Source organism: Rhinolophus sinicus, chromosome 5, assembly GCF_057876585.1.
Source record: "Rhinolophus sinicus isolate RSI-liver-muscle chromosome 5, RSI-T2T, whole genome shotgun sequence".
Taxonomy (NCBI): Eukaryota; Metazoa; Chordata; class Mammalia; order Chiroptera; family Rhinolophidae; genus Rhinolophus; species Rhinolophus sinicus.
Window position 1 is genome coordinate 107,925,226 of NC_142505.1, and position 23,882 is coordinate 107,949,107.

Sequence of the window (23,882 nt, forward strand, 5' to 3'; positions counted from 1 at the left end):
CAGCCCCGTCCCCGCCGCGGGCCCGCTCACCTGCACCTGTTTGCGGAAGTGGCGCGGCCCCGGTACTGCCAGCGGCCAGGAGCAGCAGCAACAGCAGCAGCAACGCCGGCGGCCCCGGCATCTCGCCCACCGCACGGCCCCGGGGCCGGCTCTCGGGTCGCCTTCCGTCCGTCCGTCGGTCAGTCGCTCCTGCCTCCCTATGCTGCCTCAGCGGCACCCGCGCCGGCTGCTCCTGGTCACACGGCGCTTCGGCCAAACCTCAGCTCGGCTCCTGGTCCGCACCCGCCGCTCCGGCCACAGAAACACCATCCTTGCCGCCCGTCCGCCAGCCTGCGCCGCCGCCGCCTCTCAACAGCAGCAACGGCAGCAGCCCTGCGGAACCGCGGGCCCGGGGAGCCGCGTTCCCGCCGCCATGATGGGCTGCGTCATGTGACGTAGAGCGGGGGCGGGAGGCCCTAATGGATGGCCCAGCCAGCCAATCGGCAGTTCCACAGGGCCCTGGAGGCCCCGCCCATCACCCTGGAGGAGGGAGGGTGTCCGTCGGTGCGCCCCCTGCAGACGGGAGAGTGAGTGGGCAGCAGGTAATACCCGCAATTATTTTAAATTTAAAAATACAGGGAAGTACAAAGAAGACAATAAAAAAAAAATCAAGAATACATTCTGAATTTTTTCTCAGTATTTTAAAACATGTAACAGTGGGCCTGTTTTGTCTTTTGCCTTTTTAATTTGTCAGAGCCGTTTTGGGCTCTTCTCCTTAGGTTAACCTACACATCCTAGCAGCCACCAAGGAGCTTTGGGTTTTTTATTTCAATTCAGCAAGAATAGAATGCCTCTCCCCTCACACCCACTGACTCAGCTCCTGACCTCAAGCCATTCCCTTTGCCATTTCCCACTTCCTGTCCTCTCTTGGCTACCTGACACTTCTTTCCTCTGTCCAGGCACACCTGAAGGATGACGTCATCTAAGAAGGCTGCACCCCAACCCCAGGAGAAATGACTAACATCTCCTAGCGCCCTGCTCCAGTCCTTGACAGACTGCTATCCCAGATGCCGTATTTTATTGTTCCTGTGACTGTAAGCTCCCTGAGGACAGCAACTGTGCCCGGCTCAGCTCCGGTTCCCAGGGGGCTGGCTTAGGGCCTGCCTCCCAATAGACATTCTCCAAAGGATGGATGCCTGGCACCGGTGGTGCTCGGGAGGAGCAGCTCCCACAGGCTGACCTCTCCCCACCAAGAGACAAGGCCCAGCCAACAGGTGGAAAAGGTAGAGAAAGCACTTTCCAGGCAGAAGTAACAGTGATCAGAGGCCTGGAGGTTGAGAAAGGGCGGGGCTTTCCTGGAGAATGAACCTGTAGTCCAGTTTGTACAGGAGAGAAACTGATTTGAATCTTACCAGATGAGGAGGCTCCACCGACTGGCAGCAGGGGAGCCCCCCCCAATTCTCCAAACTCCTCTAATGTCCATCCTACATGCCGCTCTCTAGTGCTAACCCAGCGCTGGACACACAGAATCTACGCCCAGGGAGTATTTGTTGAATCGTTAAGGCAAGCCAATAAATACCTAAGTAAACAAATAGCTGGAATGTGGCATGCTGAGCTTCCACGACTGACTGCTGATCTCTGTGTGGGAAAGGGAAGGAAGGTAAAGGTCTAGAAAAGAGATACAATTGCCCTGTTGTGCGTCTACATCTATCAGGAAGCTCCGGCTTTAGAGTCAAGGAAGCCAGGGAACGCTCAGCTGTGTGCCGGGAGGAGTGGCCGTGTGTGCAGCAGTGCTGGCCCGACCGGCATAATCCTGGTGGTTGTTCATTATCATTAAAGTGCATCCCAACAACGACACGTCAGACCACATCCCCAAAGCGGGTTTCGTTATTATTTGAGCGAGCCCAAAAGTTTATAAACAACTTTTTTTTCCACTTCACAGAACAGGGGTTAAGGTACACATTCCTCAAAGGGTGTCTGATGGCAACCTTTACCCCACCACCCACCTCACGACTCACACCTTTGCCCAGGGCTTCTCTTGAAGACGTCCAGAATTTACAAAACAGCTGAAAACTGTTTGCTTTGTCTAGATTCACCTAACAATCAGAAAACAACCTGTGGCACACATTTGGGATTAAATCCGAAATTGTGATGGTGCAAGTTATTTTACTACAAGTTATTTTACTACATTTATTTTACTAGAATTACTATATTTTACCATTATCTATGCTTTGAGGTTATTTATATCTATTATAGCTGTATACTAAAAATACTATATTATACTGCACTACTGCACATCTCTTCCCAACTCTGACTTCCGTGCTATCATGTCTGTAGCTTGAAACAAGCCATGGTGTGAATATTTACACCATGGCAATTGGCAAACAGGGCTCTTTTCCTCCAGGAGAGCCATTTGTCTTGCGCACTAGTGGTCTTGCCATAGGACACCCTCCATAAGGTTTTGGTGATTGCACCGTGCTGACTTGCGTCCCTTTTGTGGTTTCATTACTTACCTTCAGCCTTAGGCAAATAAGGAGTCCACGCAGACTGAAAGTCACACTGTCCCTAGTTCTCTGCCAATCGAAGGCCACAGACCTCATCCCCGACTCTCTTTCTATATGCCTTTGTATGACGTCTTCACCTTTTCTTGCCTTCTAGGTCCTCAGTCTAAAATTGAGTCAAGGACAGCTCACCAGGTGTGTTAGCCTTTCAGAGCCCTGAGTCACCTCCTGTTTTGGGGAGGCACACGTAATATGGTAAGAATGAATGAATGAATGGAAATAAGAAATGCTGAAGCAAGGCTCAAATATATGCTAAAGTTTAAGTCTAACAATTTAACACCTTTAATATACTGCATATTTACAGTGCAATATCCACAATGCTATCCACAAGATAATTACAGGATTTATAAAAGCGAGATTCAGCAATGGGATAGCACTTTAAAATCATATTATGAACATATTTTTTCCAAGCTAAGTAATAACTCTTTAAACTTTTCCTAATTTTAGAATATTTTCATCATTCCTTAAAGCAAATCTGTACCATTAGCAGTCATTTGCCACCTCCCCCGGTCTCGTCAACCACTAATCTATTTTCTGTCCCTGGATTTACTTAATCTAGACATTTCCTATAAACGGAATCATACAATACGTGGCTTTTTGTGACTGGCTTAAGCTATCGTTCCCATTTTACACATCAGGAAACTGAGAAAGAGCTTAAGTACTTTGGCCAAAATTGCGTGGCAGAGGTGGGATCCAAACTCAGGCAGGCTGGCTCCTGAGTCGTTGCTAAGTGCCCTTCTTGTTCTCTCTTGGCTACCTGACACACTTCTTTCATCTGTCCAGGCACACCTGAAGGATGACGTCATCTCAGAAGTCAACATCAGAACTGAGTAAGGTCAAAGTGTACATTGAAGGCCTTTTGTGAACGTGAGGTGTGGGCCAAAATGCCCATGTGCACCCCTCAGGCGAGAGGCCCTCGGAGCTGGGGGAAGAGTGGAGGTGGGGAAACAAATGCTACTCTGAAGGCAGTACATGCTCCATAAAATCCACTTTTCCATGGTTCAATCCTCCTGGATTGAACACTTGCATTTTTCCTTTCTTTGGCCTGCCCAGCCACTGAACCCCTTCCCATATCAAGAAAGCCTCATGACATGAATCTTGATAATGGAAAGGTTGCCTCCCGCTATGAAGATGCGGGGGGGGGCAGACATTCCCTTTGGGACTCCAGCAACCAGGGTATAAGCATCCTTTCAGGTCCACTGTGGTGCCAGCAGCTGTGTCATCGTAGCACACAGCTCCCAAGGTGGGACTGGTGACCTCCTCACTGCCCAGCTCCCTCAGTGGCTACTTACGTCCTGAGCCCAAGTCCCCAGCTCTTCTGTGGCTGCCCACTGCTCTCCAGCCACTTCAGCTTACTCAGCTTCTCGAGGATCAGAAGACCCTTGCAATCCACTCAGCTACTTCAAGCTTCTGCGAATACCCTTGGCCACTCCTAATGGGGGCAGCCAGCAGTGCTGGGGCTGCTCCTGAACCAGACCCTCCGGCACTCATCGAGCATCAGTTATGCATCAATTGCGATGCTGGACAGTGGAGCTGCCATGCTGGACAAGACGGATGTGGTCCTTGCCAGCCTAGGGCTCGTGCTCATCAGGCACAGAAATCGCACGGCCAATGACGCTATTAAATGTGAATATACTAGTTGTGACAGTGCGAAGTCACAAAGAGTATGTATGCAACACAGCCTGATCCAGCCCTGGGGATCCAGGAAGTCTTCTCTGAGGAGGTGACACTTGAGCGGCAATCCCAAGGATGGACAGGATGGTAGTTTAATAAAGGAGGGAGGGAGATAGAGTTTCAAATGAAGGAAAGAAGATGGGTTTTAATGTTTTCTCTTCGATATGTCAAGTGGAGGCTGTCGCTGTCTGACAGAAGGACCTTGGACACGTAAGTTTGGATGGGAAAAGGGAAGAGTCTGGTATAGACAACCGGATTAGGGGGATGGCACAGGAGGATGATGGGATCGATGTTATTATCCCTCGAGCACTTTTCCCTCCCGGCCCATGCCTTTCATTAGAACAGAAGTCCCAGGAGTGGAACCCTGCCTGTGGCATTGCCAGCCACATCCCCACTGCTGGAAGGTGCTGGCACCAGCGAGATCTGGTGAGAGGTGAGAGGCTCTGTGTTCATGGCGTGCCAGCACCCAGGTGGGCTGATGCCCATGTGTCCTGCCAATGACAGTGCATTGGCTGACACTCCCCTCACAGACAGCAGCGTGTATCTGGGGCAGGACACATGTTCTAGTCATATTTACTCCTCACCAATCATTCGACGATGATTTCAACAAACAGGAGGAGGCTGTCATGTGTCGGGCCATGTTCCAGGCACTGCAGTGAGTAAGAAGATGAGGTCCCTGCTCTTGGGGAGGTGGCATTCCAGGACAGGGAGAGCCAAGACTGCCTTGGAAAGTCCTGCCTGGCTCAGCGTCCTTGCCAGTCACGGGACCCTTTCCCCAAGCCCATAAAAGTAAAGCTGACTTACAGTCCCCACAGGCCAACTGGGACAGACTGGAGGGCAGGTGCCAGGTGGCCGAACTGCGAAGATGGGAGTTTCACCAGCATGGGGCTGGCACGTGGGCCCGAGGTGGCTGGGCAGGGCTGACGGGCCTGTGGGCTCGCCCTGACCAGTCAGCCCATGCAGCCACATCCTCTGGCCCTTCCTAGGCACTGGGTCAGAAGGGAATTTCGGGCAGCGAGATCTGGAACCTTCGAAGCAGAGGAATCCTAGAGAGGCCCCTCCAGCAGTGCCTGCCCGGGCCTCTCCACCTCCTCCTGCAATGCCACCCTGTCCTATCAGAGGGGCCCGTGGTGTCCTGATGGGGGCTGTTGGAAAGAAGAATTTCCTTTCCCTTCTATCTGCTCCCAAATGTCAGGGAAACAAATGCTTCATAAGCCCCCAAAGATGATGAGTGAGGAAGTGACTCCTCCAGACCTAACTGCTCAGAACCTTGGGTCTGTGTCACCCCAGTAAACCAGGGGTCACTGTGTATGGTTAGTGCCTGATCCTGCCTGTGGCTCCATTCCCAGCAGCATCCCTCACCCCCACCGGGGCTGCTGGGGCCCAAGTCGGGGAGGCCCAGGTGACTTCCTGCACCTCCCTTCTCGCCCCACCTGTTTGTGCCCGCAGCTGTTTAGGGGAGTTCCACCATCTGCCAACAGGCTCGGCCAGAACGTGTGGTTCCTTCTCCAGTGCTCAATGAATTTGTTATTTAATAGCATCGGGAGGTGTGGCTATTTTTCTAATTACCAAATTTTGTTACAAATGGGCTTTTTCACTGCTCCATGCATGCCTGTGCTGCAGCCAAAAACCACAGCTCTTCTAGAGGGCAAATATGCGGGTACATCTCAGATTTTCAGGGACAAGCCACACACAATTCCAGACTCTACTCAGGATGCTCAGACACGTGCCGTGTCCTGGGTGACATGCAGGCATTTCCGGTGCATTACTTCATTACTCCCCAGAATCTCCCTCTGGGGTGTGCTCTGTGCCCGCTTTACAGATACAGCTTTGTTTTCCCTGAGGATGACGGGGTGTGGAGCAGCATTTGATTAGCAACAGGAAGGTCGTAGGGAGGCTGGCCTTCCAACACGGACTTCATTTTGGCCTATGACCATGGTTTCCCTCCCCACACCCGTTTCCTCTTGGGGGAAATAGGCCCTGTCCTACCTGCTCACCTCTCCTGAAGGGCCGAGGCTGCCACCTGTAAACAGGTAAGGCTCATCGCAGTCCAGGTGGTGTGGCAGAAAACCTAAGGAAGGATGAGACGGACGGTGCCTGGGAGTCATGGACCGACAAAGGTCCGTCCTAGGTCTTGAGAAGACAAAAGACCTCACCTAGCTCTTCAGCTGGAGAATGCGGACTTTCCTGCCCCTGGGAGGTGGCAGGAACGGTGTGGGACATCTCTGGACATCCCTGGAAACAGCTGGTGCCGTGTACGTGGGTCGTGCTCCACCATGCCCCAGGTTCCTTTGAGAACAACCATCTGTGACTTCCTTACTAAAGAGTGGAAACCATGTAAGTTAATGATCCTCAGGCGGAAAACCAATTCCAAATCTTCAACAAATCATTTCAAGGAAAAGATACAGGGCCTCATGAGCCATTTAAATTAAGGCTGATGGGAGACTGGTGGTGCGTGGTGACTGTCTGCAGAGGCTGCCCTGGCTGGCAAGAGGCCTGGCCAGGGAGCCGGGGTCCAGCAGGGCCGGCTACTGGGTCCCCAGCAAGGCCTGCTGGCCCTGTACAGGCCCCAAGCACAGAAACTCCAATGGGGAGGCAGAAATAGTGGAAAATCACATCGAGGTAAGGCCGGATGAGAAAGGGAAGTGCGGCAGGAGAGAGATCCCAGCCACAGGACAGAGGCCAAAAGGCCCTAAAACTAGGCAGGAAAAGGGGTCATGTAAATGTGACCCGACCAGGAGTGACATGTTAACAAGGGACTGTGCCATGGTACCATGGTAAGTAAGAGGAGGCAGCAGGATTCCATACTCATATGCAATTCGTATTCATACCCACAAGGACTGGAAGGACATCAGCCAAACATCAGAACGCTAACGTGGGTATCTCCGAGGGGCAGGACCAGGGATGCTTCTTTCTTTTTCTTTCTCTTTCTTTCTTCCTTCCTCCCTCCTCCTCCTCCTTTTGCATTTTCTCACTTTTCTGTAATGAGCCTGAATTGGTTTATAGGGGAAAGCAAGGATTTTCTTCATTGTGTGTTTATCTTGTTTTTAAGCTGGTGGATATTACAAACTCAACTCATATCAAGGACAGAGACTTTGGCGCCGATGTCACTCCACAATTAGAGAATCATGAAGAATTTTTTTTAATATGCTTTACATCGTGGAAAATATTCCAGATGGCGCTAAAATGATAATATCCATCTGAGCCAGTCCATGTTTTATTTTACACCTTGGGTTCTGGGTGCTCGATTATGCAGTGATTCTCACCAGCTGAATCTGCTGCCTGCTGGGAGGTGTTAAAAAAAGCCCTTTTTTTAGAGAGATAATTGAATCAGCTTAGGAAAGTGGAGTGTTTTATTTTTGGTGGGGATGGTTGGCTATATTCCATGTATTCTCTTTAAATTTTACTTGAAAGATTGTTGCTGTTTGATGATGGCGGATAGCTTTTGGATTTTGCTCTTCTGCATTGTTTCTGAGCAAGGTATAGATAGATGTGTGGACATGGAATTCCATTTGTCATGTCTTTATTCCAGTCTGCGGGTGTGTCTCTATGTTGAGAAGGAAACTGGAGCCCTAGCTGTCTTGTTTGGCCACAAGACATCCTGTGTGATTTTGGAATATCTAAGCAGTCGGCACCTTTCCAAAAGTCAGGTTTGATGGCTCAGGGGGTCCATGTCTCCAGGCCATCAACACGTGTTGGTTCCTTTATATAAGAACGGGGAGCAGAGTTGGCTGGTTGTTTTCCTCTGTGTTGGTTACAATTATCAATGAACCGAGTGAACTGATGGGATGTTTTGACATGTTACTTGGCTTTAGTCCTGCTAATACGATTCATCCGAGAGTCTTTCAAGATACTGGGCTCTGAGAAAGTAGACATTTTCAAATTATTATTATGGTAAAATATACATAACATAAAATATACCATTTTAACCATCTTTACGTGTACAGTTCAGTGGCATTAAGTACATTCACATTGTCACGCCACCATCACCACCATCCATCTTCAGAACTTTTTCATCTTCCCAAACCAAAACTCTGTCCCCATAAAACACTAACTCCCTAGTCCCCTCTCCCCCCAGCTCCTGGCCACCACTTCTACTTTCTGTCTCTATGAATTTGACTACTTTAGGTACCTCATAAAGGGAATCATACAGTATTTGTCCTTTTGCAACTGGCTTCTTTCACTTCGCATAATGTCCTCTAGGTTCATCCATGTTGGACCATGTGTCAAAATGTCCTTCCTTTTTAAGGCTCAATAATATTCCATGGTATGGATGGACCACATCTTGTTTCTCCATTCATCTGTCCTTGGACACTGGTGTTGTTTCCATTCTTCGGCTATTGTGCATAATGCTGCTAGGAACATGGATGTACCAATATCTGCTCGTGTCCCTGCTTTCAATTCTCTTGGGTGTATACCCAGAAGTGGGATTGCTCAGCAAGTAGACGTTTGACTAGAAATGGAAATGAGGCCAATTGGAAAGTCCTCTGGCTCTGATCTTTGGTGTCAACACCTGCATCCTGGAGGGACCCCAGGACGTTTAGAAAACACAGCAGCACCAAACCTGAGAACATGGGTTTGAGCTGGAAGGGTCTTTAAAAGCCTGGAGCCCAAAGCTCTCTCTTTGTGGGTGAAAAATCTGCACTGAGTCCACGTCTTGCAGGAGATAGTTCTTCCGTCCTGGTCATGGAGCCTGGGCCCTTCTCTCAGGCATAGAAACAAAGGACGCTGCGACTCTGGAGGAGCTGTTGTCAGGGACCTTCCTGCTGGGTCAGGAACTACTTGCTCCCATGACCGGCTGGCTGCACACGCGTGCACACACACACACACGCACCTCAGGACGGTGAGTAGTTTAAAGAGGCACACCACAGACTCATTACATCCAAAGTGCAAGCGGCATAACACATTAAAAGGTACAGCTGGTTAAATCCTGGAGATAAACCCACTGTCCATCAGAGATTTCCTCCACTCGGACGTAAACCGGAGGCTCTGTTCAGCAAACAGCCATCTGAGATTCTGTTTGGCAGTAGCTAAGGGAAATGCCAGAGGTGGGGGTAGTGGCCATTTATCATTCTTTCTGGCTGGCTAGCACCGGGGGAGGCTGATGATTATCTCACTAGCTTCCCTTGAAGCCAGGGTCCTGCCATGGGACTGTAGTCTACCAATCAGACGCACAGGTGCCTAACCAGAAGCTAGAGGGAAACAGGCAGGAGGGTGGCTGAAACTGCACTGAGTGGCTAGTAGAGGGCACCAAACGTGTTGCCGTTTGCTCCTACCAGTGGGATTTCCAGTAAACCTGTTCTGTAGTGTGCTCGGGGGCTTGCTCCTGACGGGGCCGACTCCAAGCCATGGTCTACAGCCCTCCTGGGCATCCTGTGAGTTACCCAGTATCCTTTAATACACCCTTTTCCGCCCCAGCCAGTTCGAATTAGTTTCTGTGGTTACAACTAAGAACCCAGACTGACTCGTCCGACTACCGGTTATCAGCTAAAAGGAGGCGTGGCTGTGAGTATTAGTGACCGCCCCCCCATCCCAAATAAGAGACCCTTAAACAAGACAAAAGTTACTCCTCTCTTACTTAAAAGTTTGGGCAAGCAGTCTTCCACCAAGAAACTGGAGTTTCCATTCAAATGTAAATGGTCACATGTGGTAGCGGACAGCACAAATCCAGAACTTTCCCAGCACTTGGCCAGGCTCCTTCACGGCCCTTCCAGTCAACTTCCCGTATCCCAGGTAATCACTGTTCTGACTTCTGTCACTAGAGATGAGTTTTGCCTGTTCTTGAACTTCATGTAAGTGGAATTACATAGGCACAATTTATTGTATGTCCCTGTAGCTTCTTTCACTCAGCATTGGAGAGTTATCCAGTGGTGTTCTGTTAAATGTTTAATAACAGGCTCTTCAGAAAATGAAAGGGCCTGATTTGAAGCATTTGCTGGTGTTCAGTGTAAACACTCCCTCCTCAGCCGATTTGTGACATCGGCTGGCCAGTCAGAACTGGTTCCAACAAACTGCTGCTTCCGCCTGCTGTTGACTCAATCGCGTTATTGTAGAGCTGGGCGTGTGTTCTGCCTCTTGTCCATACCCCACAGGAGCTAAGGGCAGCCCCCTTTTTCTCTAGTGCAGGTTGCCCTCATTAGCAGCGCTTCCCAGCCCTTAGCTGTCCCTGTCAGGGGCTCAGACCTGGAAAAGTGAGGTCAGGACTCAGGTCTCATCACCTGCTCCCTCCTGCCTCCGTCACTCTCTCCTCTCACCACCCTCCATCTGCTGGGAGTGGACACTGCCCCTTCTTGTCTAGCTCTTAGGTAAAAGGATAAAGTCAGCCAGTCCTGCGTATGTTAAGAGAAGCTAAAGGAAGTTAGGAAACCACCTTCCTTCATGACAAAGCTTGGATTTCAATACTATTGACTTGCTATAGATACCTAAAAGAAGTCAGTTTGAGGCGATGAGTTTCTTGTTCTCTTTCTGTCCTATCTTCCCTAGACAATCAAGCCTCCAAGATCAGCCATGGGCCAAATCTGGTCCCTAGTCCATTTTTTGTACAGTCCACAGGTCAGAATGCTTTTCACAATTTTTAAATTGCGATATAATTGACATAACATTGTGTAAGGTTAACATTGTGTAAATCACCGTGTTGATTTGATACATACACATATTTACAATATGATTTCCACCATAGCATTAACTAATACCTCTACCATGTCACACAATTGTCATTTCTCTTTTGTGGTGAGAATAATTAAGATCTCTAGTCTCTTAGCAATTTTGAAGTTTATAATCCAGTGTTATTGACTGTACTCACTGTGCTATACGTTAGATCTCCAGGGTGTATTTATCCACTAGGTAAAAGGATAAAATTTGTGCCTTAAATGACCTTTCCCCAATCCCCCCATGCCCAAGCCACTGGTATCCATCAGAACGCTGTTTTTATGAGTTCAGCCTTTTTAGATTCCACATATAAATGCTACCATGGAGCATTTTCTTTCTCTGACTTATCTCACTTAGCATAATGTCCTCAAAAACACCTATCCATGTTGTCACGAATGGCAGGATTCCTTTTTCTGTCATGGCCGAATAATATTCCATTGTATATATGTACCACATCTTCTATATGCATTCATCCATTGATGGACACTGAGATGGTTTCCACATCTTGGCTGTTGTCAATAACGCTGCAACAAACATGGAGATGCAGGTAGCTCTTTGACATCCTGTTTTCATTTCCTCTGGATAAATAGCCAGCAGTGGGATTGCTGGATCACATGGTAGTTTTATTTTCAGTTTTCTGAGGAACCTCCATACTGTTTTCCATAGTGATTTTCACATTTTTAATGGTTGAAAAAATCAAAAGAAGAATAATATTTCATGACACATGAAAATGATATAATATTTCAGCATCGAAAAGAGAGGTTGTGGGGCCGGCCCGGTGGCTCAGGTGGTTGGAGCGCCGTGCTCCTAAGCCAAGGTCCGGGGTTCGATTCCCACATGGGCCAGTGAGCTGCGCCCTCTACAGCTAAGATTGTGAACAACAGGTCTCCCTGGAGCTGGGCTGCCATGAGCAGCCGGAGGTCAGCATGAGCTGCTGTGTGCTGCTGTGGGCTCCCGTGTGCTGCCGTGAGTGGCCGGCAGTCAGTGTGAGCGGCCGGCAGTCAGTGTGAGCGGCCGGCAGCCAGCAGGAGCTGCCATGAGCTGCCGACCGACGACCGGTGACCAACTGCCTCAGCTGGGGGAGCGCAAGGCTCATAAGACCTGCATGGGCCAGGGAGCTGTGTCCTACACAACTAGACTGAGAAACAACAGCTTGAACTGGAGGAGGGGGATGGCAGAAGAAGGGGGGAAAAAAGAAAAGGAAAGAGAGGTTGTGTTGGACAGCCACACCCATTTATTCCAGTAGCACCTACAGCTACTCTTGTGCTGCAGAAAGTCCTGGTTTGCAGCACCTGCAGTTTCCATAGTGTAAACACTCTCACCCACGCATGTCACGGAACTCAGAGCCGGGAGAGGAACGCACAGTCAATGGGCGGCTCCACCACATTACTGCCCACGCCTCTGGTTCAGTTAATGACGCCGGCGATGCACTTTTTGCTTAGGTTAACTTGTTTTTGGCATTCTGTTACCAAAAGAGCCCTGGTACAGGTGCCAATAAAATAATGACACCAGCACATGTGAAACTGCTGTTGTGACAAGCAGCACAAAGAGAGAAGTACGAGAGAGCTTGCCAGGCAGCACTTACGAAGGCCTGATGTGGGAAGGGATCCCGGCAAACCCAGCTGCCCAGAGTCTGGGGGAACCTGTGCAAGGTGACGTGGAGCATAGACAAATACTGGGAGACTTTATCAAAAGGACATTGAACTACATCAAACTAAAAAGCTTCTGCACAGCAAAGGAGACCAGCAACAAAACGAAAAAGCAACTTACAGAACAGGAGAAGGTATTTGCAAGTCATGTAACTGATAAGGGGTTAATATTCAAAATATATAAAGAACTCCTACAACTGGAGAGAAAAAAAGTCCAATTAAAAAGTGGGCAGAGGGCCTGAATAGACACTTTCCCAAAGAAGACATACAAATGGCCACCAGGTGCATGAAAAGGGGCTCACATCACTAATCACCAGGGAAATGCAAATCAAAACCACCGTGAGCTATCACCTCACACCTGTTAGGATGTCCATTATGAACAGAACAAGAGGTTAAGTGTTGGTGAGACGTGGGGAAAAGGGATCCCTTGTGCACTGTTGGTGGGAACATAAATTGGTGCAGCAACTATGGGAAACAGTAGTGAGGGTCCTCACAAAATTAAAAATAGAAGTTTCTTATGATGCAGCAATCCAACTTCTGGGCATTTATCTGAAGGAAACAAAATCACTATCTTGAAATATTATCTGGATGGACAGTAAGGAGGGGAGTAAAGAGAGGAGCCAGTTAGGAGAGCGAGAAATGACGGACGAAGGTGGTGAGGGCAGAGATGAAGGGAAATGGGAGGACTGGGAAAAGACTTCCTAGGTATAACCACAGAACGTGGTCAGCCACAGATACCGAGAAGAGCAAAAGGAAGACACGGAGCGTGGCCTCTGAGTTTCTTCCAGGGCCCAGCCCCTGTTCTACGTGGTACACACATATTAACTCATTTCATCATCACATCAACCAAATGAGGTAGGTACTATTACCAACTTGATTTTACAGATGAGGAAATGGAGGCACAGAGAAATTAAGTAACTCTCCCAGAGTCACACAGCAAGCGAGGCGAGGGGCTGGGAGTCCCTCCCAGGCAGTCTGCTTCCATAGTCATTAAGCTATCCCACTATATCCCAACGATTCTCGGCAGTAAAACCCAAGGTCCTAAAGAGAGATCAAAAGATTTTGGGAAGAGATTGTGGGGTTTCATGTGGCATAGTGTTTTTATGCCCTGACATAAACGCCAGGTCCAGGGTTTGGATTCTGCCCGGTTGCTGTTAGGGACCCCTGAAGGGTTATTTTTCATTTAACTTTTTGCTGGGCACATTTAAAACATACAAACACAGATGGAGGAGTATTAGGATAGGCCTCCCATATGTGTCACCAGGTTTAACCTTCAGCTCAGGGCACCTGGTGCTGCGTGACTTTAGGTGTGTTGCCTTACTTCTCTGGGCCTCAGTTTCCTCCTCTGTAAGCAGGGGCCATTGGGACCTATCTCTTTGGATTATTGTGAGGACTAAATACAATGATGCATGAACGGTGTTCACACAGTGGGGTGTTAAGAAATAGTGAGAATCACAATTTCAAGAGCTCCTGGGGACTGTGTTTAAACACCTAGACAGCCGTCAGAGCCTCGGGCTCCTGCACGAAGAGGAAACCATGGCCTCCAAGGAGAAGCTGGCAGGGCCATGAGCTGGAGCTCCCCATCGTCTGGCCACTCAGCCCTATCTTTTGGTGTCAGCAATTACTGACATGATTGCATCAGAATTCTCTCCTAATTACAGCAAAAACGAATTTCCACGCCTTGGAGACAAAACCCACAATTAACCAGGGAGGGGTGCCAGCATTCAGTTTTGTACTCACCAGCCTCTAAAACGCTTCAGCCTGGAGACGAGATTCCTCCTTCCCCCTAAATTTCTATTGTTATTTTTCATTAAGCACCAAACACTCTTGCTTGGGAAGGTCCCCTAATCGGGACGCCCAGGAGTCATTGATGGCCAAGCTCAGGGAAGGATGATGAGAGGCCCATGAATGTGGTCCCCACCCTCCCTCCAGATGTTGCTCAGCGACTCACTTGGGACTTTTCACATCTACCTTCCGTTGCCCCTTCTTGGCTTCTTGACAGTTGTGATTGCAAAGTCTCCAAAGAGAGCTTTTGGCTAAATAGTCTGTGCGCATAAAGCATCGACCTCACCCAATGGAGGTCTGGACTTTGACCTTGGCTCCTGCTAAGCCCTTCCAATGTCCTGCCTGATAAGAGTGTGTTTCCCTGGAGCCTTGGGCCACACTGGACAGTCGACCATTGTGATTTATTGGGGGGACTTTGGGCCACACAGTATCAGCTTGACCTCTGGAGGGGCTGGAAACTGAGGTGAGCCATGTGGGAAGTCAACCATGTCTATGTGATGGAGCCCCAAAAAGACTGGACAGCAAGGCTCAGGGGCCTTCCCTGGTTGGCAATACTCCATGTATGTTGTCACATGTCGTTGCTGGGAGAGGTTAGCACTGTCCATGCCTCCACTGGGAGGGGATAACTGGAAGCTCCATACATGGAACCTTCCTGGACCCTGTCCCATGAGCCTCTGCCCTTGGCTGACTGTAATCTGTCTCCTTTGCTGGAATAAACCACAGCCATGAGTGTGACAGCTCTCAGTGAGTTCTGTGAATCCTTCCGGCTAATTGTCACACCTGAAGATGGTCTCAGGAACCCCCCGAATGTGCAGACTTGATGACTGAGGATGGCTTGGGGACCTCTGGAACTTTGCAGGTGATGCCGGAAATGGGAATGATCTTCGGGATCCCCAGACTTTGCATCCTGCCTTCCCTGTGACTCAGCTTTTCAAAGTGAAGGCAGACCCAGTGAGAAAGTTGGCTGAGGCTGTCGCCTTTGAGAAATGACCCAAGGAAGAGAAAACCCTCGAGAGGAGCATCCCTGTCCATACTCAGCGGGAAACTGGATGAGGAGGCTGGTGTGTGGCTCCTTCTTGTAACTGACGATCGGAAACAAACTGCCCCGGTTACTCCCTGACATCCATTCCCACCTCACTCCTCCTTCCTGGCAGATCCCACTTTGTATTCAGTTATTCATCTGATTCCAAAGAGCCAGGGGTTGGTGGGGGGGGGGGCCTAAGCCCCAGCCCAGCCCCAACTCCACAGAGTGGATACTAATTGGTCTCTGCCAGTCATATGATTTCAGAGTCCCTGCCAGTGATTGGCTCAGGTGTGACCATGTGCTGTAATCCTGTTCAATGAGATGTTTTGTTCCTACGGGATATTCAGAAGAAAAGATCGACTGTCTGTGGAAGTTATGTGTCTGGATGTGACACAGAAAGAGCATCAGCCATCTTGAAACCACGCAGGGAGTCTTCCTGAGGCCCAGTCCGCCCGCTGGCCCTGCTGACACTGCTGAACACTGGATACACCAGCCCTCCCTCCAGACACCTTGCTGGTGAGGTAACAAACATGCTCATGGTCTAACCCAACTTGGGTTCAGGTTTTCTTTTCCTACCAGTAGAACACATGCTGGTCAGCCAGGTGCCGAGGCCTCCGGTGATCGGCCGTGAAGGGGACATATTACCCCTGCTTTGTCGTGGGAGAAGCTGAGGAGAGTTATTTCAACGAGGATGCAAGTCACATACAGCACCCTCAAGGAGCTCAGACAAACAATTTGGGCTCTGGGGAAACACATGAAGACCACCCAAGTCCGAATGAACAGCATTTGCTATTTGTGGGCTCATCGGTGGCACAAACACGCCCATTGCAGGGTACCATTGGGAATGTGCCCCTCCTCCTGTCCCTACCCACTCCCCCTCCGCCCCCACCTGACCTCTCAAGGTCATTTCCACGTCTTCACCCCCAGGCAGTCCTGCATATGGCTTCCACCCACTGCAAGCCTGAATTATCACCACTAGAGGGGCCTTGGGTGGGAGCTAAGCTTCCTGCTGGTGGGACTTCCCTTCCTGGGGCCATCACACCCCATGAGGCTCTGGGTGGGGGAGGAGGGGCACCCCAAGAACACCTGGGCTGACTTGCCAGCAATGCCCAGTATGCCCCAACAGGACAGGGGGCCCAGGGCACCTTGGTTTAGTTTCTGTAGAGAACAAAACCCCTGCATTGACCAAAACCTGAAAAACAAGCCTCACCCTGCACTCTTGCGGGCGGCACGCACGAGAGTGCCAGGGACATTCTTCTGTCCTGCCCTTGGCCCAGAGATAAAGGCTCCTAATCTCTGTTCTTGAAGAAAAATGTTTGCCTCAGAGCTTCAGGAGGAAGGTAGGAGCCAGGGACTGCCGTGTGCTTTCTCAGGAACTTTCCAGCACACAGGAGGAGGGGAATGGAGCCCCAACACAGCACCAGGCACTGGATGGGGAGGAGGGTGGCCACGGCCTTGTGAGAGCTGACTGCTTCCCGCAGCGGGGAGAGGTTGGGAGGCCAGGCCTGGGCGTATGTGCCACACACGGCACGGCCGGTCAGAGTGGGGATGTCTGCTGTGCGACCCGCCGGGCCTGCCCACAGCTGTCTGTCTCCTTGGTGCCCTGGGGCCCAGGCCCCACCAATCCGTGCCCGGAGATGACAGCAGCAGCCCACTCTGCCTCCTCAATAGTGTCCCCTAAAATTCACATCCCCCGGAACCTCACAATGTGATCTTACTGGGGTCTTTGCAGATGTCATTAGTTAAGGGCACACAGAGACACTGGGAAGAAGGCCACGTGACGATAGAGGCAGAGATTGGAAGGATAAGGCCACAAGCCAAGGAAAAAATGCCTGGGGCCAGCAGAGGCTGGAAGGGCAAGAAAGGATCCTCCTCTGGAGCCTTCAAAAAGCACACGACCCTGTGACACCTTGACTTTGGACTTCTGGCCTTCCAGGATAAGAGAATATCTTTCTGTTGTTTTGAGCCACCAAGTTTGTGGGAATTAGTTCCAGCAGCCCCGGGAAATTCATACACTTGCCATGCCCAGTCTGTGTGTGCCCCCAGCCACCCTTGCATCTGGAGGGATCTTTCAGGTCCAGTCACATTCCACCCCCCTTCTCTCCAGTGCTTTGAAACGACGACGTTCAGAATAAAATCTACCGTCCTTCCCCTAGCATCAGGCCTCGCGTGATCAGGCCCCTGCCTACCTCTCCATTCATCTCCTCCCTTACTGGACTCCACCCATGAACTGTCATTGCCTTGAACATTTAATTTCTGGAAACTTCAGTTCCCAGAAAACCTGCCTGAACTTGTTCCCACCTCAGCACCTTCCCGTCTATTGTTCCCTGTTCCCGAAACGCCATCGTCTGTATCTGTGGATTGCCACACCAGTGATTTTTGCCTCCCAGGGGACATACAGTGAGGTCTGGAGACACTTTGGGTGGTCACAACTTGGTGGGTGGTGAGGAGAGTGCTACTGGCATCTAGTGGGTAGAAGTCAGGGGGCTGCTCATCACCCCAAAATGCATAGGACGGTCCCCACAGCAGAGAATTATCCTGCCCCAAATGTCAGTTGTGCCAAGGTTTTGAAACCCGGCTCTAGATCTTTCATAACTCGGTTCTCCTTGTCTTTCAGGCCCCAACTCTAATGCCACCTCCTGAAGGAGACCCTCCCAGACCATCCTTTATGAAGGGGCATCTCCTGCCACCCCCTTATCACATCACATGGCTTCACTTTCTTCAGGGCTCTATCAGCATTCAAAGCCATCTCGCATGTTTATTTTCACGTACTGTCTGTCTCCTCCCACTAGGATACCCCAGAGGATTTTCACAGCCACTGCAGAGGGAAAGTTTACAGTCTAGCCATCTTCCCACCCAGCCTCACCCTCACAGCTCCCAGGGAGTCATTAATTGCAGGTTGGTTCTTTTCCATTTAGCCAACAGGTATTTTTTCCCCTCTCCTGGGTCTTCGTGTGGAGGTGAGTGCTGCCGGCCTGGACCTGTCTGAACAATCATCACCACTTTGGGCGGCTTTACTGGCACTTTCTAGTCTTGCCAAGGCTTGAAGCCAAGTCGGTTGGCCTAGCCTCACGTGGCCAAGCTGTTCTCCCCGAATGCACCTCACCGACTGGGTGTTTCCTCTTGGCAGCCCTAGGACCAGCAGATGCTATTATAGAACCAAGGTGCCAGCACAGACCCACACCCCCACTTATTTCAGAATTAGAACTGCAAACTAACAGGAGTGGGGCTGCCATGTGCTGAACTGTGTCCTCCCCCCAAAATTTACACGTTGAAGTCCTAAACCCCAGTACTCAGAATGGGTCTGTTTTTGGAGGTGGGGCCTTTAAACGGGTGCTTAAGTTAAATGAGGAGAGATGGGTGGGCCCCAGTCCATTATGGGGAGAGGAGATTAGGACACAGGCATAGACAGAGGGGAGACTATAAATACACTGGCGAGGACACTGGGGGAGAAGATGCCAGCATTCTTCATTGTGGTAAAATACACCTCACATAAAATTTGTTTACCCATTTTAGGTGTACAGTCCAGTGGCGTTAAGTTGTACCACTATCTCCGCTACCTGTTTCCAGAACCTTTTCATCATCCCAAACAGAAACTCTGTACCCGTTAAACAAGAATCCCCATCCTCTCCTGACCCCATTGGCTTTGCTTCCTGATGCCTGGGTCCTCACCCGGAATTCTGGACACTGGAAGGCTGGGCGCTGCAATCACCTTACCCACTTCCACGACCAGCAGTTGATATTGGCCAGAGCAGCTGAAATCTTAGCTGGGCTGTGGGCTGCAGCCCCTGCATGTGACCTTTCCATGTGGCCGGGGCTTCCTCAAAACATGGTGCTGGACTCTGAAGCGAAGCCAGAGAGCGAGAGAGAGCCAAGCAGAAGCTGTACCTTTTTATGGCCTCGCCCAGAAGTCCCAGTGTCACTCTGGCTGTGCTCCACTGGACAGGGCAGCACAAGGTCCTGACCCCTCGGGAAGGCACACAGACTCCACTTCTCAGGGGAGGCGAGCCAGTCAATTTCTGTAAGAAGAGCACATAGGATGAATAGATATATTGGTGAGGCCATCTTTAGAAAACACAGTCTGCTGCACACGAGGAGGCTGAATCCGCAAGTGCTGAGGGATTTCCAAGTATGGATTTGACCATGGAGGGATGTGGCCGAGCATGGCAGAGGTGAGTCTGGGGCTTATAGGAATCGAGGATTTTTCATGGTGGGGAAAAAAGGCAGCCATGCCAGTCAGTGCAAGATGGAGAACCTGAGGCTGGACTGCTCCTGCATGACACGTGTGGCTGGCGCCGTAAGGTTCAGCTTCCATGCAACTCAACACGGTGCTGCCTTGGGGCCGACAGTGCCACAAACGAGTCCTGCACATCTGGGAGCCAGGCACAGCCCAACAGAGAGCCAGCGCGGAGACGAGTTTAGAATCCACTGAAGGTGGCCTAGCAAATCAGTGAGGACAGGTGGGGTGCTTCGATGGATGCTGCTGGGACAACGGGTTAGGTATTGTGAAATGAGAATAAAATTAGACTTCTTAGCTCTCATTTTGTGGTATCAAAATACAGTCCAGATGGACTAAAGAACTCAATTAAAAATATGGAGCCATAAGGAACTAAATACATTTAGAAGGTTCATCTGATCCCAGGGAGGGGAAGGTCTTCTTGAACAAAAAAGTGAATGAATCACCAATAGAGTAGGCAACTCCTAGGAATACCCTCTGCAGCATTGTTTATAAAAGGGAACAATCAGGAACATATCACCTCTGAAGGGAGAAATGGTTACGGGAGTTAGTGGATACACCCATATGTGGGAATATCATGTGATCTTCAAGAATCACGTTCTTAGATAATATTTAAGGATCTGGGGTGTGAGGTAATAGAAAATGTTTACTGGTCTCTGCCCTGGCTCCTGGCACAGAGCTCCTAAAACCTTTGTACTTTCCTAAGTAATAAGAGCACCAGGGAGCATCGTTTGCCCTAATGAGGGGACTATGGGTGGCTCCTGATGCGTGCTGGTCATCAGAAAGACCAAACCGTGGTAGAAGCTTGGAATTATCAACCCCACCCCACCCCCCCATCCTCCAGAGAGGGGAGAGGGCCTGGCAATGGAGTCAGTGATGGAGCCTCCAGGAAATCCCAATAGTAGGGGCTTCAGAGAGCTTCCACATTGGTGAACACAGCCACACCAGGAGGGTGACACACACCAACTCCACGGGGACAGAATCCTGCGTTTGGGACCCTCCCAGACCTGGCCCTATGTAGCTCTTCACCTGGCTGTTCATCTGTGTCTATTATCATATCCTTTGTTATGTAACAAACCTGTAAGCAGATGTAAGTGTCCTCCCGAGTTCTGTGAGCCACTCTAGCAAATTAATCGAACTCATGGAGGGGGTTGCTGGACCCTTTGATCTCCAGCCAGTTGGTCAGAAGCACAGGTGACAGATAACCTGGGCTTGTGACTGTCATCTGAAATGTGTATGCGGTGGTGGTGGGGGGGGGGGGGGAACTGAGCCCTTAACCTGTGGGATCTGACTATCGCCAGGTAGATAGTAGTTTTAGAATTGAGCTAAAATGTAGGACACCCAGCTGGTGTCACAGAGAATTGCTTGTTATTGGGGAAAACCTCCGCACATTTGGTGACCAGAAGTGTCAGAAGTAGTTTTCTGTGAGTAGTAAAGGAGATCACAGGTGAAAGACATAATAGGGAAGAAGTGGGTTTTTCCTTTACATAGAGAAAGTGCTTATGCTGTATTAAGTGGGGAAAAAGTGGACTGCCGAGTATTGTAATTATACCATGCTATACTTGGCTTTAATTTGAGCAATGGCTAAAGTTCTATTGCTTATTACCGTGTTTCCCCAAAAATAAGACCTAGTAGCCAGACAATCAGCTCGAATGCATCTTTTGGAGCAAAAATTAATGTAAGACCCATTCTTATTTTACTATAAGACCGGGTCTAATATAATGTAATAAAATATAATTAATATAATACCAGGTCTTATATTAATTTTTGCTCCAAAAGACGCACTAGAGCTGATTGTCCGGCTAGGTCTTATTTTCGGGGAAACACGGTATGTATTCAGTTAAGTGTTTTATATGCATTAGATCATTTAAAATTTCCCAATGACCCTATGAGGTAGATGCAATTAATATTCCTATTTGCACGTTAGAAGCTGAGGTATAGAGACATTCATTTATTTGCCTGAGATGGCAATTAAGCAGAGGAGCTGGGCTTGTAATCCAGGTCTGTCTGTCTCCAGAGTCCTGAGACTGAGGCTGTGTTTCCAATTTTGTAAGAAACCAACCCCTCAAAAATGAATGGAGCAGGGGAATACTGGAAAGATAAAGACCCGGATGTTAGCTCCAGTTATGTGTAGATAGTGAGATGATTTTCCATTTTCTACAAATTTGTGTTACTTTTAGAGTAACACAAATTTATGAAACATATATAAAGGAAAGAGCATATGCTATATGGAAGTCCACACTGGCATGTTATAAAGCCCTCTCCTCTCCTGGGGTCTCCAAGTAATTTGTAACCGTGTGCTCTGGGGGTCCCCATGAAGATACACGCATAAATGCCCAGAGTGCTGCGGGGCACCAGGAGACGACGCCCTTGATGGTCAAGGGCTGCAACCCAGGTATAAGGAAAGCAGTTTCTGAAATGACTTGCCATTGCCCTAAGGGCAACAGACTCAGCTACAAGGGACAGGGGCGACAGGACAATGCTATTCTTTGTATTTAAGGAACTGCCTTCTAGGCAGCTCCTCTGGCTCACACCTGGGGACCCCACACAGAGCGCGCCACCGAAAGGCCACCAGGTGGCGCCAGGGAGCCTAGCTTGATGGCTGGTCCAGCCAGGCAAAGACGCTGGTTGCCATGGAGACAAGAGGGCAACTATTGTATGATTCCACTTATAAGAGGTCCCTAGAGTAGCCCAATTCTTAGAAACAGAATGTAGAACGGTGGGTGCCAGGGGCAGGGGAAGGAGAGATAGGGAGTTAGTGTTTAACGGGGACAGAGTTCAATCTGGGGAAAATGAAAAAGTTCTGGAGATGGATGATGGTGATAGTTGCACAATTCGAATGTACTTAATGCCACTCAACCGTACTTGTAATAAATGTCTACAGTGGTAAATTTTATGTTAGGTATATTGCACCATAATAAAAACCAACAACAACGAAAAAACTCCACTTGTCTTGAAATTGGGTAAGACATGTTTCACGCTGGGGGAAACGCAGGTGCAGATGGCAGCCGTGAGCTCTGCGGACCTGTGCACGCCTCGGCATAACCCCCTCGGAGGAGCCCAGCCCCCTGTGCACACAGCACTGCAGAAACCAGGGTGCCCCTGACAGCTCTTTCTGCAGAGGCATGAGACACACTCCCTGCCTTGTAAGGTCTTTACTCCCCCTCCCCTCAGTCTCTATTAATTGCACCACCTACAACAAAGGACAAAACAAAGAAAAAGCATCCACATCAACTCTGCACTTTTCTACCTTCTGTCCACTCTTTGTTCACCTGCAGGGGTGTTTTTACATAGTTCTACTCAGCACAGATGCAGTGTAGCATTCTGCTTGTCTTACTTTAAATCCTGTGGACAGTTTTTAGATATTGCTGCAGTCCTCGTGGTAGTTATTTTTAAGAGCTGCGTAACGTTCCATCTGGTAGATGTACCATGATTTATTTTGCCATTCTCTCCCTTTTGGACGTGGGGCCTGTTTTGAGTCTTCTGCAACTTAAGGAGTGACCTGGCCAGCTGAGCTCTGTGATCCATCAAGATTTGTCCTCAAATCTCAAGCCAGCCTCCCAGAGGAGCTCCGAGAACCCCATGAGATTGCGCAGGAGCATAAACAGCTATATTTGGTGGAGAACTGGAACCATTAGTGAACCCCAAAAGGCAGACAGAAGGGAGAAGACACTGTGTTACACAAGTACCCACACGGGCCATATAAGTTGCTGCCAAACTTTTGCAAGAATAAATTCAAGATCAGGGGGCCTCAAGATCAACCTCAAGTTCAATAATTAGGACTCACAGAGAACTCAGCAAAGCCATTACACTCGTGGTGGGAACGACACGTGCAGAGGCCCCGTGGAGCTGTCCTTGGTACCCCGGAAGAACATCCAACTGGTCCAAGTGGTTTGAGGAGTGAGTGAGGAGTAGGGAGAGGAGGTCAGAGGGGTATTGGAACAGCAGATCTCCAGGGGCCGGTCAGGCTAGGATTTCAGCCCAGGAGGGCATTGATCTCAGCCAAGGCTTCTGTTTTGTTTTGTTTTGTTTTGTTTTGTTTAACAGCTTTATTGAGAGATAATTCATGTACCATACAAGTCACTCATTTAAAGTGTACAATTCAAGGGGTTTGGGTACATTATTAATTTTTTAAAAGTGTGGTAAAATATATATAACATAAAATTTGTCACTTTTGCCATCTTTACATGTACAACTCAGCATCATTCATTACATTCACAATATCGTACAACCGTCACCATGATCTATTTCCAAAACTTTTGCATCACCCCAAACAGAAACTCTGTGCCCATTAAACAATAACTCCCCTATTTCTGCCTCCCTCC

At 49.4% G+C, this 23,882-nt stretch overlaps 2 protein-coding genes and 1 long non-coding RNA gene across 6 annotated transcripts in view; 1 reads left to right on the forward strand and 2 right to left on the reverse strand.

Moving 5' to 3' along the window:
- Positions 1-431, reverse strand: part of LMTK2 (lemur tail kinase 2) — a 67,400-nt gene extending 66,969 nt beyond the window's left edge. Inside the window, exon 1 of one of the 2 annotated variants that reach the window (XM_019716485.3) lies at positions 31-431. In XM_019716485.3, coding sequence (XP_019572044.3) covers positions 31-121 — 91 coding nt within the window. In that variant the 5' untranslated portion in view covers positions 122-431. The remainder of the gene's footprint in view (positions 1-30) is intronic. The other variant, XM_019716486.3, reaches the window with a different exon arrangement.
- A 2,933-nt stretch (positions 432-3,364) lies between these two features.
- Positions 3,365-23,882, reverse strand: part of LOC109437321 (uncharacterized) — a 52,380-nt gene continuing 31,862 nt past the window's right edge. For 2 of the 3 annotated variants that reach the window (XR_016021391.1, XM_088798782.1), the window contains 2 exons: positions 19,209-19,339; positions 7,140-8,074 (listed from right to left, as the gene is read on the reverse strand). Coding sequence is in view for 2 of the 3 variants with exons in the window: in XM_088798782.1 (XP_088654908.1) it covers positions 8,035-8,074; positions 19,209-19,339 (171 nt within the window). In the remaining variant the exon portion in view is untranslated. Of the gene's footprint in view, positions 6,286-6,370; positions 6,534-7,139; positions 8,075-19,208; positions 19,340-23,882 lie in introns of those variants that run through there. The other variant, XM_088798781.1, reaches the window with a different exon arrangement.
- LOC109437322 (uncharacterized) lies at positions 14,460-19,202 on the forward strand. Its single transcript, XR_012489900.2, has 3 exons — positions 14,460-15,836; positions 18,113-18,218; positions 18,837-19,202. It is a non-coding gene; the product is annotated as an uncharacterized LOC109437322 (long non-coding RNA).